General features: G+C 41.9%; 1 protein-coding gene across 1 annotated transcript; it reads left to right on the forward strand.

The window, feature by feature from the left end:
* Nucleotides 1-460: 460 nt before the first annotated feature.
* Nucleotides 461-1,951, forward strand: LOC147432143 (uncharacterized). Its single transcript, XM_086491887.1, has one exon. The coding sequence runs from the start codon at nucleotides 461-463 to the stop codon at nucleotides 1,949-1,951; it is 1,491 nt and encodes a 496-aa protein (XP_086348013.1).
* Nucleotides 1,952-18,472: the final 16,521 nt, after the last annotated feature.

The raw sequence follows: 18,472 nt of genomic DNA on the forward strand, positions 1-18,472 counted from the left end.
ATTTGCATTTTTGGTAGCATAGCATATCCTCTCAAAACCAATCCCGTCTCCAAGTTATCACCAAGAGCCACTCGCACCATCTTCGTCGGCTACGGAGATCGCCTTGGAGTCAAAGCTTATTGCCTCCATCAACCCGAGCTCCACAAATTCATTCATGCCAGAACCGTCATTTTTGATGAGGATTTCATCCTCCAAGGCCCTTCTCCCTCCAATACTCACTCTCCTCCTCATGAAGTCTCTTCACCGGCTCGTTATCCTACTCATTCATTTGCTCGCATCTCGCCTCCTAGTAAACCTCCACATGACTCCACTCTTACCCCCTCACCACCCTCCTCAATTAGCAACATACCTGCATGCCACCATTTGGAGAATCCGGCGCCCATATTAGCCCCTCTCTCTCCCATGCGCTATGCACACAATCTGCATCCCGAGCCTCCTTCACACATCCTGTTGGCATTCCATGCACACCAAACCCTGTGCCGCTCAGTCCTCCACACCATTGCCCATCCTCACAGTTTCCTCCAACTGCTGCTGCATACCCCTCATTCTCCACCCCACGGAGCCACCCACCTCCCCACAGCTCTGTTGCGCCACCTTCCCCAGCTACGCCAATTTCCCCACCTGCGCCACATTCTGCTGCAGAGTCACCAGGACTCCTCGCCAACCTGAATACAGGCAGCTTGCCACAGCATGCATTGCTCCACCACAAGTGTCCCTTGGGGGCCTATCAACTTTCCCCAGCTACACACGGCATCATCCCGCCCCTACTGTGCCATCTTCCATTAATTTTCCACCTCACCACACAATTAAAAAAACCACCCTTGGCAGCGTTTCCCACCATCGGCCACCCGCCTTGCAAACCCCACCCTCGCCCATTATGGTTCGGACCTACCAAACCACCCGCAAGAGTTCAATGCCACTCCCTGCTCCCTCCTTGCAGGCAGCCCCTACCAGAGACCCATCTCGCTCTGCCTCCTCCTATCACACACCTACCACCTCGACATCGGTTCCCTCACCAGTGGAGGATTCTCATGCCACCCCCTCAAATCAACCTATTCCATCGGGGATCGATGAGGTCGAACCACTTACATCAACCTCGGCGACATCTCCCACCACCTGCACCTCGTCGGATTCATCACCATCAGCACAACATCTTGATCAGGCAGCTTCTAACAGTCGCGTCCGCACACGGTCATTAGTAGATATTTACACTGCTACAAGCTTCTCGGATGTTCTCCAAGAAGAACTTCAATCGACCACCCCACCAGCTCCAGTCGAAGATATTCTGCCAATCTCGATCATCGATGCCCTCTCATCCAGTGAGGGAGATTTATGGCACGAAGCAATTCAAGCTGAGCTTCAGGCACTCAAAGAAGCCCATACTTGGGATCTTGTTCCATCGCTAGAGCATCACAATATAGTCACATGCAAATGGCTATTGAAGAAAAAATACTTCTCGGATGGCAGAATTGAGCGTTACAAAGCCAGACTTGTCGCTCGCGGCTATACACAGAGGTATAATGTAGACTATTTTGATACATACTCTCCTATTCTAGGCCTAACTGCATTTAGACTTTTAGTCGCTATAGCTACAAAGTATAATTTGCCCCTACATCACCTTGACATTAAAACAACTTTTTTGCACGGCTTGCTCTACGAGCTTGTTTACATGACCCAACCCCCGCACTTTGCAAATCCATATTATCTTGACTATGTTTGCAAGCTAAATAAGCCTATATACGGCCTCAAACAGTCTGCACGTGAATGGTATACACGCACACACAATTATCTCATTGCATGTGGTTGGGAGCGACTCACTGTCGACTTCAATATCTTCATCTGGCATACAAATGATGGCCTCGCCATTCTGGGATTATTTGTGGATGATATCCCACTCATCGACACCACCGATATCATGGTATTGCGCACCATCGACTGTCTCCAACAATAATTCCCTGTCAGTGACAAGGGACCAATGACGTATTTTCTCGGCATTCAAGTGCTTCGCGACCCCTATGGCAAGTGGATCAAACTCACCCAGGTAAAATACATTGAAGAGCTTCTCACTTATTATGGCATGAGTACTTGCTTTCCTGAATTTAGTCCCCTTCCTCTCAAACACAACTTAGCACCTGAATTTCATGCCTACTCTCCCGCTCATGAGCTCTATTGGCCTTCTCTTCATTATCCCAAGTTTTGTGGTCAGCTTCGTTATCTAATATCCTGCACTCACTTTGATCTCTGCTACACCGGCCATATCTTATCTCGTGCTATGTCACAGCCATGCAAAGCACACAAGCAAGCTGCAAAACACACACTTCGCTATCTCCTAACCACTAAGCACTATGCTCTCACTTATGCTTATGATCCCACTACACCTATCTCTCTTAGTGTCTATGTCGATGCCAATTGGGCAGGGGATGATCCCCGCTACTTCTCCACAGGTGGCTATATATTCTCTCTTTCAGGTGCACTAATATCCTGGCAAACGAAGCGGCAATCTTCAATTGCCTCTTCATCGACTGAAGCCGAATATGTTGCTGCCGCTCTTGCTTCCAGGGAAGCTCTCTGGATTTCTGAGCTCATTCACGAATTTCAACTTCCATATCCTATCTCGGAAGAAGCGTAACCCTCTACTGCGACAACCAATCTGCAATTTCTCTGGCTGCTTCCCCAAGTTTCTCCAACAAACTCAAGCACATCAAAATCAATTATCACTTCATCAAGGAATTGGTCGCCAATGGTTTTTTAAAGTTGCAATATGTGCCCACTGCACACAATTGGGCAGATTTCCTCACCAAATCAGTACCTGCTACCACCCAAACTACAACATGTCGAAATTTGTTACTTGTGCCTACTACTTGCACACCTCCTTAAGGCAGGGATTCTCCCATGTAATGAGGTGTTCACCGTTACGGGGGGATGTGAAATATCCTATCACTATAACGGTGCTCACTCACTGCCTCAATCATCTCACCCACCCCCTAAATCATCTCCCCCTAATTTAGGTAACGTCCCTTCATCCTACCACTTACCTAATAAGGCTTCCCTTGCCTAATGTATATAAAGGCATCTCTATTATGTTCAAAAGCGTGCAAGTTCTTATTTCATTTTATCAATACAAGTTAGCTTCATTTCCTTGCTACGCTGCAGTGTCTCTCTCTCCCATTATTTACTTTGGTTAGATTAGTTTTTGTTTATCGATTAACATCAGTTCCTATTTGCTTCACAGAGAGCAAATCTCTGGGCATCGTGCAGCGGTTGATTGTGCACAACAACTGCGACTGCAGTGTGGGCGTTATCCTGGGCTCTTGCATGCTGAGCGAGCAGCGCTTGGCCAAACCGGACGTCATCTGGCTGCCGTCGCCGCAAGTGTGCAATCTGTATGAATATAAGCGCTTGCCGCCCCACTCCCAAACCAACAACTTCTACGGTGGCGATGACTTCCACTTCCAACTGGAATCCTTCGAGCCTGTATGCTAATTCTTATCTCCTGCTTAAATATTATCGTCAACACTCCATTGGTCTAGTACAGCTACTGACTTTTATCTCATGGATGTTTTGAGCTAGCACTATTTTCATTGAAATCATCTCTCTCTCTCTCTCTCTCTCTCTCTCTCTCTCTCTCACACACACACACACACACACACACACACACACACACACACACAGGTCTGATTTGGGGTCGCTTGAGAGAGAGAGAGAGAGAGAGACAGAGAGAGTCGCTTGAACGATGCATTTTGCAACTTATGCAACGTCGAATAAACAAAGACAGACATGCTTGCTTTGACTTGGTTAAAATCTGAAGGGCTTCTATATTGTCCACTTCTTACCTGGATCACTTAATAGACTCAAACAAGAATAGAAAGTGAACGTATGGGTCAACGTGTAGCCGGAACATCCAAGTCGAACTCCAAATGTACTAATCTCTTGGACAACGTTTTTAGGACGATTTCACAAACGTTTTTAGGAGTTCTCATTCTGTCACGATTGATACATACATCTTCTTGGCCTTCATGTGTCTCTCGAGTCTCGATGAGCTTTGCTGCTTAACACTATACAATTACAAAGCACTCTGGGCAACAAGGCTACATTTTTCAATATATAGTGAGATATTGATGAATAGAGATGTGCATTTGATACTTACAAAATAGGGGCACCTTTGAGCAAGAGATCAAATCAGGTCCACAGGACAAGATCACTCAATTAATTTTGCGCTATTTAAGACATCGTAAAGATATATTTGAGTAGGTTTGATGTCATTATCTTTGCTATAAAGTGGTTCAAAGCCATCACATATAATAGCAATGGAACCGTGCAACGGGGCGACAAGAGTGGGCTAGTGTAGGTCAACTCTAGATAGATATGGAGTGAAGACAGAGGTATGTTTGCACTCATAGAGGACTAGTAGGTTAGTAGAGGGGGGAGGAGGATATATAATTGCAATATAAAGTCACAATGTCTAAATGAACATGCAATCCGACATCCAAGTTGAACGTCCAAGTGTATTTGCTTTATGCCAAAGCAAAGCAAACGTTGTGACGTTTGGCAGTGCTTTGGTTGACATGTATACCAAACCTCATGTCCTCATAGAAGTAAAATTTCTCTTTGAAGCATGTGTTTGTGATGTGGTCTTGTAGAATGTAATGATTTTAGGATGTACACAGATTCTTTCATCGGTGGATGTGAAATGACGATTCCTTCCAAATGTAGTAATCTCTACAACAACGTTTTTAGGAGAATTTAGGAGTTCGCCTTGCACTCTTATTGATATATACATCTTCTTGGCCTTCATTTGTCTCCAGATGAGCTTTGTTGGTTAATTTTGCAGTATTACAACTACACAGCACTTTGGGCAGTATTATAATTGTAAAGCACTTTGGGCAACAAGGTGGGTTTTTTCAATACATGGTGGAATATTAATGAATAGAGATCTACATTTCATAGTTGGAGTACATGGGAAGCTTTGAACAAGAGATCAAAGAAGCTTGTCCACAAGACAAGAACACTCAACTAGTTTAAGGAGGTGGATAATGAAGTAGGGCTTCAAATAGTTTCCCTTGAGGAAGGGGATATTGACGAGTTAAAGGTTCAACTCGAAAGGAAAAATGGTGATAAACAAGTGGATGTTATAGAGACATATCCTTCCATAGTATAGCAGTAACAAAGGGGGAAGATGATATATTACTACAAAGGCGGCTCCAACAATGCCCACATGTGAGAGCAAGTGTTTCCAACCTTCCATCTGCATCATCTTTTTTGACCACACCACACAAAAAAAATGGTTCCCACACAACTAGTACACATTGGGGGGCATGAGCATGCTCCCACTAAATTATACATAGTCTTAGATGGAGTCCCAATCCAAGATACAATTGGAAAGACAATGAATTAGAAGCAAACTCAATAATTTTGAACCCTTCAATTTGGTTACTCTGTCATGACATGGTGGAAAAATCAAAAGGTGGTGCAAAAGTTTACATTAGCAAGAAACTTACTTAATAGGAAGCTCACATTAGGTGATGGATTTATACTTGTAAGTACTTATTGCATTTAGATGTACACTAGGTATTGTATGGCACGTTAATTGTTGCTTAATTATAGATCCATGATGCATGGAAAGAGGGAGAAGAGAATCCCATGTGGCTAGATGTAAAGGAGTAGGCATAGCTTGGGTGGGAGACAAAGACGAATGTGCATAGATACAAATAACGTCAAAGAGAGATCAAACTACCATGTGTTGGTGCTTCATATCTTGGAAATAGTGGATACACTACACCATGATTCTTTTAATTTTATTGCATTACAAATCTCAAAATAGTTTACAATTTAAGTTCAAATTGACTACATACACTTAGTGTAGCTAATGCTTGTTTTGTAGGAGTTCGTTGAGGCTTGCCATCATTCATGACCAAAGAGGGAATATGGATATTTGCACGCATTGATCACTCTTCTAGGTCTGCACATGGAGACCAATTTAGGGATGCAGGACAATTGGTCTTGTTTTCCTTGTTCAAGTGAGCACATATTGGAAGATATTTTTTTTGTATGGTTCAGGGTTTCCTTTGAGATGATGATTCCTTTGTCTTTGATATATATGATACAATTATTTTGACTCTAGAGGGTTTAATATTAGCATTTTCATGAGGGATGTGGACCAAAATGTTGAGAAGATACAGGAAGAGAAGAGCAGAGAGACGATCCGCAGAGACTACAACCCCAAAGTGTATAGAATATGTACACAAGATGGTATAAATATAGAGGGGACCCAGGGCTATATTTAGAGTAGATTCACATATAAGCTCAACCGCCCCACTTAAACAAGGGTCCCTAACTGTGGATGAAAAAAACCTTGGGGGATCAAAGGAAAAACCCACATACCTCTATATACATTGGGAGCTACATTGCTCCTATTATATACAATGATGGCCTCAAAGGCTCAATGAAATGATCTAATTTACTCTCCAAATACTTCAAAGAATGCTTTGGATCATCTTTAGCTTCAATGAATGTAAACCATCTCTGAGATACTTCACTTTGTCTCTGAGTTGTGTATAATTTGTGTCAATATAACAAAATCAAAGAGAACAAGATAGAAATCATATCAATGTTTGAGAAATACACAGATATAATGTTTTTGGAGACGGTTTGAAACACCTCAAAATTGATTCACACAAACTATATCAAATCAAGATTAAACCCATGCATATATTATATAATTTTCTTAACAGGAAATACATGTGATATGTGCAGATATACACAAAACCGGTACACAAATTTTACCATGGATTTATCTTATTTTTATGATCTCTATCAAACGTAGTATAATATAATAAATAATATATCATTGTGAAACAATAAAAATACAAATTATAGTGAATAGTGATGGAAAAACACAATGGAACTATAGTCAATTTATTCATAATAAATGATAACAAATCATCATGCAATATCATTACAACACATCCATGAAAAAATAAATATCTTAAACACAACATATCATGAAACAATGGCATTACATCATACAGCAAGCATCTAAATCATTGTGAGTCAATATAAAATAGTATCATGACATAACAAAAATCCTCCATAGAGCAATAAATCTATCAATCCTAACAAATTATCATGAAACAACTCCATGGGCGCGTCATAAAATAGTTAGATGTAATTAGAGCTAGTATGGTGGCTATCTACGTTCGTGTGCTTACAATGGAATTCCTAGCAATGGATGGTGAGAGCCTCCACTCCGGCATGTGTGTGTGTGTATGAGAGAGAGAGAGAGAGAGAGAGAGAGAGAGAGAAAGAGAGCAATGTGTATGCACTAGGGACTGTGCTAGTGGGCATTGGTGGAGGAGGTGTAGCGCTTACAGAGTGCCTGATGAGAGACATGGTGGTAGAGAGAAAATATATGGGCATTGTGCAAAGATTGATTGTGCACAACAACTGTGACTATAGTGTGGGTGTTATCTTAGGTTCTTGCACGCTAAGCAAGTAGTGCTTCACCAGTCGGACGTGATTTGGCTGCCTTCAGTGCAAGTGTGCATCATGTATGAATATTAGAGCTTGCCGCTCCACTCCCAAACCAACAACTTCTACAGTGGCGATGAATTCCACTTCCAACTGACAACCTTCAAGTCTTTCTTGGAATTCCCATCTTCTACTTAATTATCATCGACACTCCATTGGTCTGCAAATAATTATTTTTCTCTCATGGATGTTTTGATCTAGCACTTTTTTCATTAAAATCATCTCTCTCTCTCTCTCTCTCTCTCTCTCTCTCTCTCTCTCTCTCTCTCTCTCTCTCTCTCTCTCTCTCTCTCTCTCTCGCGCGCGCGCACACACACACACACGCATGCACCCACACACACACAACTCTAATTTGGGGTCTTTACTTTTTTCTCATGTATTTTTTGTGCTAACGCTTTTGAGAGAGAGAGAGGGGGGGGGGGGGGGGGGGGGGGAGTGAGAGGGAAGATGAGAGCTAGGGCATGGCACATCTATTGAAGCTTTGCACTCTATCGTTCCTGCAAGGAGTTGCCATCTAGGTCTGGAACTTCTCCACGTGCTCGACCAAACTACCATAAGGTGCCCTTTTGTGCCTTGTCATCATGTCTCGACCATATGCATTTGAATTAGACCCATGCATTGTGGTTGGACACATCGTGCTAGGTAAAATCTGAGAACAATATGATTCCTATGTAATGGCTAACATATTGAAAGATGCCCTCACCCCTGAACTTGAAAGCAAAGGGGAACACAAGGTGGTCTGAAATCCAAACAAGTGTGGTCATAGTTGCCTATTTTTTGAGAGGGGACTACTCTTTTTGTCATAGGGAAGTTGCCTCCCCTAGCTGTCATTGCAAATGAGATTGAATCTGGCTTTAGACGTGCTATCGTAGACGAGATTACTTCTCGAGTTTTGGTTTGTTTGAATTTTTGTTTTCTAAATCTCAAGATAAAATGGCTATCCTTTCTGCTCCCGTAGTTGTTACCACATACATGTAGTAGTGATGTGTGTGAACACACTAGGACCGCGGGGGCATTTTTTCCCTCTTTAGGAGGTTTTTTCCCCTATGCATTGTATATACACCCATCACTCTAGGGCTATCAATATTTCCATTGCACACTCACTATTCTCTGTCTTGAGATTCCTTCATCTTCTCCAAGATGTGTGCGTTTCTCTGCAACCCTAATTCCAACAATTGGTATCAGAGTAGGTTACGTCCTCCGGGGCTTAGTTGTATGCTGCTCCAGCACACACCTTCTCACTTCCTCCGATTATAGTGCGGTTTGGCCAACGTTTGCAGGTCGACAGATTTCTGATTCGGGCTCATTTCGGCCTCCGTTTCCACTAAAGGCAGGTCTGCACAGTCAATTTTGTCGTTTTATGCAAAAATTTTGTTAGTGCCGTTGTTTGCATAACAGGTGCCTTACAGTCTTCTACGGTTTGTGCTATATAGCACGTGTTGTTTCCCGCTCCGTTTTTCCTATTTTCGGACAGATTTCACATCAGGTGCAGCATTTACCATGGCTGACGACAACACAAATGTCTGCAAGATGTTTGCTATTGAGGACAGGTTGGATGGGGACAATTACCCTATGTGGGCTTATATGATGCAACGCGTTCTTGTGTCAAAGGGTGTTTGAAATATTGTGCAGGGCTTTGATGCACATCCTGGTTCTGAGGATGTAGGCGATGTTGAGGATGTTGCAGGTCTTGCTGCAAGGATTTCTACTATTAGAGTTGTTTTTCCTACGGTAGAACAAGCTCGTTGGGATGTAAAGGATGCGCAGCCTCATGCATTGATTGCATTGTCTGTGAAGCGCACCATTGTTCCTCACATCCGTTCAGCAAAATCTACAAAACAGGCTTGGGATATAGTGGACGGTCTTTATGCAAGTCACAATGAGGCTAAAAGTGCTTTGCTACGTAAAGAGCTGGAGGCAAAGCTTATGCATGAGGAAGATGATATGGACACTTTTCTTGCTAGTGTCAAGGATATCAATGAGCAACTTATTTCTATAGGTGAAGTCATGTCATACAGTTCCCTTGTGTAGACTGTTCTTGATGTCATACCAGATTCCTACCAGATTTTTGCTAGTACTTGGAGACTGATGACCCAAAGAAATCCAGAAGTTGTCAAGTTTGATGCATTATGCACATTGCTATTGCAAGAGTCACTTTCGAGAAAAAACAGGACTAGACAACGCGCAGTTGAATAGGCTTTTATTCCTTCTCAAAAAAAGGGTGGTAACAGTAATGCAGCCACTAAGACCATATTAGGTATTTTGGTAAAAATCTCACATTATGGGAATCTCCAAATCTACTAAATTCATGTAATTTGGGAATTTTCCACTTAAAGTGGGAAAAATTGAGGTGTGTGGTTAGTAAATAAAGTGAAAATCTCATAGGATTGTGGTGTTGATAAACACCAAAAGTCAAGAGGATGTACAACACATGGATTTGAATAATAACTACAAATTACATAAAACAAAGGAAGATACAAAAAAGATTATGTTTACAAATTGACTAGTATAGTCACAATAGAAGCTCCACATAATTCTACTCCACATTTGATACCATATATGAACTTTGATCCAAGTGTGGTTGATGTGAACGAGTGAGGCCTTCTTTGGCTTTTAGAGCATGCCTTTCTGAAATCTTTATTCTAGAAAATGGTCCTTCTTTGTTGGGTCTCCAGGACCAAACAATTGCATCTACAGTTTCCCACACTTGTGGGTCCTTATAGTTGACAGCCCAATAACCCTTCCAACAATTATTGTAAGCTTGAGTAACTGTCATCCCACTTTTTCTCGCGCAAGGTGCCCAATATTGAATCAAGAGTTTTCTGTAGTTTGGTGATGTAGGCTCATTATCAATGTCAGATAAAGCCATTGCAAGCCACACTGGATAGATTTCTGTGTCACTCGGAACAAGCATAAGAAAGTCACCTTGGTGCACATCAGACATAGGGTCAAACTCTTCCCTTGGCCTATCTCATTGAGGCCCACAAAAATGATCGTTCAACTCTTCAAGGCCTAGGGATCTTTCTGCTCCTTGTTGCAAATTCATTGTAGTGCTTTGTAGGTGAGAATATTCTTGAGTTTTTCGCCAAAACATTTCATGCAAGACTCCCTCTGATATGATTGCTTTTCCAATCTCTTCAATTACCTTACTCCAATAATCTATCACGGGTCTATAATATCGCAGAATACTTGAACCATTCCCTAAATTTTTCCAAAATTTTATACAGTTCTTTAGCCCCAAAATGACTTCTTCGTGGGCCTTGACATACTCCACCATTTGTACTAGAGGTGGATCTCCATGTGGTAACATTGGCTTGCCTTCTGTGTCTGTTTTCCAAAGGCGAATACTTCCACTCCAACTTGATACACCTACATGTGCCTTATATTGCATCATTGGTGTCTCATCCTGCATAAAGAACCTGAACTGAAGCGGTTTGGAATGTCCAACAAGTATGTCTTGTCCATCACAAAGATAGCCATCACAATATTGCTTGAAATCGGGGATCTTTGTGAGAAAAAATGGAGCTGGAGATGAAGATGAGCTGTTTCGTAATGTATCCATCAAATGTGGCAAAGTATAGGTTTGTGTAACTCTCAACTTCTCTGAAAACCTACTAAACATGGCGTCTATGTCCTCATGTGTATGCCCAACCATTAGAAATCCCAGCTGGATGGTTTTGAAAACACCCCTTGCAACAAGCATTGACAAATAGGCAAATAAGTATCGATTTTTGTTTTCCCCTGCACAATTATCCAATTGTAGCAACAAGTTCTCTGGCAATCTGCGAAATGTTGACCCCAATTCCTCTTCTGCAATTTCTGACGACTGCACAATGGGCTCTTTTCCATCACTCAAGTTATGGTAGTCCAAAGCATCCCTTGAGTTCAAAGCATGTAGTAGTGAAATATTGCTCCTTGGAAGTCCATTTGTTACTAGATCACCAAGAGGATGCTTATCTATCCTCTCTAGGTTATGTAAACAATTAGCAATTGAGCCAATTGTAAGATTTGGATCAGCTGGCCACAAACCATTCAAGACAAAGTGTCCGTAATGACCTTCTCCATGTCCATGAGTGATCATGCCAATCAATGCCACATGCAGATTATATCCTGAATCCACACCCTTAGGAACAATGTGTAATCTAGGAATGGCAGTCTTCTTTTGATCCATCTTATCATGGATTATGCATACATATTTTTGTGGTTGAGTTTTTGAATACGTGCGCCATGCATAATATAGGCTTCTGCAACTCTTTTGTTGTGCCATGTGAGCTTCTCTCTCCCTCAAGAGAAGAGCTCTCTCTTCAAGAGAAGGTTTAGCTTCTAACCTTGCCTTGATTGAGCTACAAATATTGCACTTAGAGAACTCGCTCGTCTTTGTTAAAGTGACATGTGGGTACTCTTTGTTCCAAATTCTACCAAAAGAAGATTGGGATAGCTTCTTCTCATAGCCCATTTGGTCAAGTGTCGTGTTGATTTCACATAAAATATCTACTTGTTTGTATGTTGATGGAATCACCAATTGAGTCTCTCTTGAGCCATCTAGCAGTGTTCTACTTCTATGTGGCATCTTCTCAGAGTTGTTTTCCACAAACTCATTTAGTAGTGCTCTTGCTAAACTAGTATGTTGAAGTCCCCTTCTCAATGTATATGTGTTCCCATGTACATATTGGCACACACCATTTTCAAAGTTCTCCTTGTATCGATAAAATGATGTCTTTGGTATTCCATGTAGCTCATACCATGCTTTACAACAAACAATAGAGCCATTTAGCGTGAATTGGTATCGTGACTTCTCATCTTTCTGATAACATATAGAAAGAACATCATAAACATAATTAGTGTGTGATTTTTGAGACTCTCCCCAAAACTGTTGTCGTAACCTTGTCACCATATCACGATCTGCAAACTGGCAAAATTTTTGTGCACAACAATCAATGCATGATACCCTTTGAATTGATTTGTTTGAAAGGTAAAAAGTCAAAGCTGGTGCTGCTTTTGATTTTTGAGTCCTGTTCATGAAAGTGTATCGTCTCTTCCTTGAAAACTGGACAACATTCCTCCCATCAAGTTTTTTTCCAACATTGTTATCGTTGGATACATCCTCATATGTAGCATGCATGCCATCAATAGGAACAAAGCGTTGTAATGGGCTCCCATTCAACATTGTTGTCTGCTTGATGGGCCACTTTAGCAAAGTGATGCTACCCACTTCAACCACATCATCAATGCTTGCATTTTCTCTTTCAATACCCACACCCACACAATCAAGACCAAGTTCCTGAAAGTTGACATAATCATGTGGAAATACATATAAGATGGTCCCTTCATTCATGGTTTGCATCATTGTGTCATCTTTTAAAAGAACCCCTTGATTTCTCCAAGACTCTCGAATCACTGCTCTAAATTCTGGGCTTGTCATAGGTATTGCATCTGTAACTAGAGGATCAGAATAATCATGTTCTTCATCACCATTGTAGCTTTCCTGTGGATCAATTAACTACCTATTAAGTAAAAAAGATTGCAAAAGAAGCTTTGACCATCGAACATCACTCCATAATGAGCCTTGGAGAGATGAAGTATCCATTGTAGGAAAAGGTAGGACCACATCCTTCAAGCATTCCTCCACTAGTATGGAGACATTTCCTTGCCCTATCTTTGTACCACCACAAGTGGAATCTGGATCTGTTCTACAGTACACACAACCAATACCAACAATTTCATTGTCAAGTATCATATGTACTTTCTCCCCAGATTCGAAGTCCATCCTGTAAGTGAAAAAGATTACATTGTTAAATCCATAGTTATAGAAAAATACTCTTCAAACAAAAAATCATGCTACAACATGAAAAAGGTTTGCATAGGTTGGACAAGTAGTGAACCTTGAGACCAAATCCTCCTTGCTATATTAATGAAAGCAAGGTTGAAAATTATGGTGGATCTTGAAACCAAAGTATCCTTGCTATATTAGAGCATAGGTTGGACAAGTGGTGGACCTAGTTGTAATACCCACTGCCACCTATCAACTACTATAGGACTATGCTTTCCAATGTCCAAGTATACCTTGAGTCTTTCAAGGTTGAACACGTGGTGGACCTTGAAACGAAAATCCCCTTTCTATATCAGAGCATAGCTTGGACAAGTGGTGGACCTAGTTATAATGCCCAATATACAAGGTGAAACACCTTAGGACCTTGCTACCTTGCTTGCCAATGTTTACGTAGCCCCTCATTTATTTAATGGAAGCAAGGTTGGACAAGTAGTGGACCTTGAAACCAAAACCTCTTTGCTATGTGAGAGCATAGGTTGGACCTAGTTGTAATACCCACTACCACCTATCAACTACTATAGGACTATGATTTCCAATGTCCAAGTATCCCTTGAGTCTTGCAAGGTTGAACAGGTCGTGGACCTTGAAACGAAAATCCCCTTTCTATATCAGAGCATAGCTTGGACAAGTGGTGGACCTAGTTATAATGCCCAATATCCAAGGTGAAACACCTTAGGACCTTGCTACCTTGCTTGCCAATGTTTACGTAGCCCCTCATTTCTTTAATGGAAGCAAGGTTGGACAAGTGGTGGACCTTGAAACTAAAGCCTCTTTGCTATATGAGAGCATAGGTTGGACCTAGTTGTAATACCCACTGCCACCTATCAACTACTATAGGACTATGCTTTCCAATGTCCAACTATCCCTTGAGTCTTGCAAGGTTGAACACGTGGTGGACCTTGAAAAAAAAATCCCTTGTCTATATCAGTGCGTAGCTTGGACAAGTGGTGGACCTAGTTATAATGCCGAATATCCAAGGTGAAACACCTTAGGACCTTGCTACCTTGCTTGCCAATGTTTACGTAGCCCCTCATTTCTTTAATGGATGCAAGGTTGGACAACTGGTGGACCTTAAAACCAAAGCCTCTTTGCTATATGAGAGCATATGTTGGACCCACTTGTAATACCCATTGCCACCTATCAACTACTATAGGACTATGCTTTCCAATGTCCAAGTATCCCTTGAGTCTTTCAAGGTTGAACATGTGGTGGACCTTGAAATGAAAATACCCTTTCTATACCAGAGCATAGCTTGGACAAGTGGTGGACCTAGTTATAATGCCCAATATCGAAGGTGAAACACCGTAGGACCTTGCTACCTTGCTTGCCAATGTTTACGTAGCCCCTCATTTCTTTAATGGAAGCAAGGTTGGACAAGTGGTGGACCTTGAAACCAAAGCCTCTTTGCTATATGAGAGCATAGGTTGGACCTAGTTGTAATACCCACTGCCACCTATCAACTACTATAGAACTATGCTTTCCAATGTCCAAGTATCCCTTGAGTCTTGCAAGGTTGAACACGTGGTGGATTACTGAAACGCAAATACCCTTTCTATATCAGAGCATATCTTGGACAAGTGGTGGACCTAGTTGTAATGCCCAATATCCAAGGTGAAGCACCTTAGGACCTTGCTACCTTGGTTGCCAATGTTTACATAGACCCTCATTTCTTTAATGGAAGCAAGGTTGGACAAGTGGTAGACCTTGAAACCAAAGCCTCTTCGCTATATGAGAGCATATGTTGAACCTAGTTGTAATACCCACTGCCACCTATCAACTACTATAGGACAATGCTCTCCAATGCCAAGTATCCCTTGAGTCTTTCAAGGTTGAACATGTTGTGGACCTTGAAACTTAAATCCCCTTTCTATATCAGAGCATAGCTAGGACAAGTGGTGGACCTAGTTATAATGCCGAATATCCAAGGTGAAACACCTTAGTACCTTGCTACCTTGCTTACCAATGTTTATGTAGCCCCTCATTTCTTTAATGGAAGCAAGGATGGACAAGTGATGGACCTTGAAACCAAAGCCTCTTTGCTATATGAGAGCATAGGTTGGACCTAGTTGTAATACCCACTGCCACCTATCAACTACTATAGGACTATGCTTTCCAGTGTCCAAGTATCCCTTCAGTCTTTCAAGGTTGAACACGTGGTGGACCTTGAAATGAAAATCCCCTTTATATATCAGAGCATAGCTTGGAGAAGTAGTGGACCTAGTTATAATGCCCAATATCCAAGGTGAAACAACTGAGGACCTTGCTACCTTGCTTGCCAATGTTTACGTAGCCCCTCATTTCTTTAATGGATGCAAGGTTGGACAACTAGTGGACCTTGAAACCAAAGCCTCTTTGTTATATGAGAGCATAGGTTGGAGCTAGTTGTAATACCCGCTGCAACCTATCAACTACTATAGGACTATGCTTTCCAATGTCGAAGTATGCCTTGAGTCTTGCAAGGTTGAACACGTGGTGGACCTTGAAATGAAAATACCCTTTCTATATCAGAGCATAGCTTGGACAAGTGGTGAACCTAGTTATAATACCCAATATCCAAGGTGAAACACCTTAGGACCTTGCTACCTTGCTTGCCAATGTTTACGTAGCCCCTCATTTCTTTAATGGATGCAAGGTTGGACAACTGGTGGACCTTAAAAGCAAAGGCTCTTTGCTATATGAGAGCATAGGTTGGACCTAGTTGTAATACCCACTGCCACCTATAAACGACTATAGGACTATGCTTTCCAATGTCCAGGTATCCCTTGAGTCTTTCAAGGTTGAACACGTGGTGGATTACTGAAACCAAAATCCCCTTTCTATATTAGAGCATATCTTGGACAAGTGGTGGACATAGTTCTAATGCCCAATATCCAAGGTGAAACACCATAGGACCTTGCTACCTTGAAGCCAATGTTTACGTAGCCCCTCATTTCTTTAATGTAAGCAAGGTTGGACAAGTGGTGGACCTTGAAACCAAAGCCTCTTTGCTATATGAGAGCATATGTTGGACCTAGTTGTAATAGCCAGTGCCAGCTATCAACTACTATAGGACTATGCTTTCCAATGTCCAAGTATCCCTTGAGTCCTTCAAGGTTGAACATGTGGTGGACCTTGAAACTAAAATCCCCTTTCTATATCAGAGCATAGCTAGGACAAGTGGTGGACCTAGTTATAATGCCCAATATACAAGGTGAAACACCTTAGGACCTTGCTACCTTGCTTACCAATGTTTATGTAGCCCCTCATTTCTTTAATGGATGCAAGGTTGGACAACTGGTGGACCTTAAAACCAAAGCCTCTTTGCTATATGAGAGCATAGGTTGGACCTAGTTGTAATACCCGCTGCCACCTATCAACTACTATAGAACTATGGTTTCCAATGTGCAAGTATCCCTTGAGTCTTTCAAGGTTGAACACGTGGTGGACCTTGAAACGAAAATACCCTTTCTATACCAGAGCATAGCTTGGAGAAGTGGTGGACCTAGTTATAATGCCTAATATCCAAGGTGAAACATCTTAGGACCTTGCTACCTTGCTTGCCAATGTGTATGAAGCCCCTCATTTCTTGAATGGAAGCAAGCTTGGACAAGTGGTGGACCTTGAAACCAAAGCCTCTTTGCTATATGAGAGCATAGGTTGGACCTAGTTGTAATACGCACTACCACCTATCAACTACTATAGGACTATGCTTTCCAATGTCCAAGTATCCCTTGAGTCTTTCAAGGTTGAACATGTGGTGGACCTTGAAGCAAAAATCCCCTTTCTATATGAGAGCATAGCTAGGACAAGTGGTGGACCTAGTTATAAAGCCCAATATCCAAGGTGAAACACCTTAGGACCTTGCTACCTTGCTTGCCAATGGTTACATAGCCCCTCATTTCTTTAAAGGAAGCAAGGTTGGACAAGTGGTGGACTTTGAAACCAAAGCCTCTTTGCTATATGAGATCATAGGTTGGACCTAGTTGTAATACCCACTACCACCTATCAACTACTATAGGACTATGCTTTCCAATGTCCAAGTATCCCTTGACCCTTTCAAGGTTGACCACGTGGTGCACTTTGAAACGAAAATTCCCTTTCTATACCAGACCATAGCTTGGAGAAGTGGTGGACATAGTTATAATGCCCAATATCCAAGGTGAAACCTAGTTGCAATACCCACTGCAATCTATCAACTACTATAGGACTATGCTTTCCAATGTCCAAGTATCCCTTGAGTCTTGCAAGGTTGAACACGTGGTGGACCTTGAAATAAAAATACCCTTTATATATAAGAGCATAGCTTGGACAAGTGGTGGACCTAGTTATAATGCCCAATATCCAAGGTGAAACACCTTAGGACCTTGCTACCTTGCTTGCCAATGTTTACGTAGCCCCTCATTTCTTTAATGGATGCAAGGTTGGACAACTGGATGACCTTAAAACCAAAGCCTCTTTGCTATATGAGAGCATAGGTTGGACCTAGTTGTAATACCCACTGCCACCTATAAACTACTATAGGACTATGCTTTCCAATGTCCAGGTATCCCTTGAGTCTTGCAAGGTTGAACACGTGGTGGACCTTGAAACTAAAATCCCCTTTCTATATCAGAGCATAGCTTGGACAAGTGGTGAACCTAGTTATATAGCCCAATATCCAAGGTGAACCAACTTAGGACCTTGCTACCTTGCTTGCCAATGTTTACGTAGCCCCTCATTTCTTTAATGGAACCAAGGTTGGACAAGTGGTTGACCTTGAAACCAAAGCCTCTTTGGTATATGAGAGCATATGTCGGACCTAGTTGTAATAGCCAGTGCCACCTATCAACTACTATAGGACTATGCTTTCCAATGTCCAAGTATCCCTTGAGTCTTTCAAGGTTGAACATGTGGTGGATTACTGAAACCAAAATCCCCTTTCTATATCAGAGCTTATCATGGACAAGTGGTGGACATAGTTATAATGCCCAATATTCAAGGTGAAACACCTTAGGACCTTGCTACCTTGCTTACCAATGTTTATGTAGCCCCTCATTTCTTTAATGGAAGCAAGGTTGGACAAGTGGTGGACCTTGAAACCAAAGCCTCTTTCCTATATGAGAGCATATGTTGGACCTAGTTGTAATAGCCACTGCT

The sequence above is a fragment of the Adiantum capillus-veneris genome, chromosome 20 (genome assembly GCF_014529385.1).
Source record: "Adiantum capillus-veneris isolate H3 chromosome 20, ASM1452938v2, whole genome shotgun sequence".
Taxonomy (NCBI): domain Eukaryota; kingdom Viridiplantae; phylum Streptophyta; class Polypodiopsida; order Polypodiales; family Pteridaceae; genus Adiantum; species Adiantum capillus-veneris.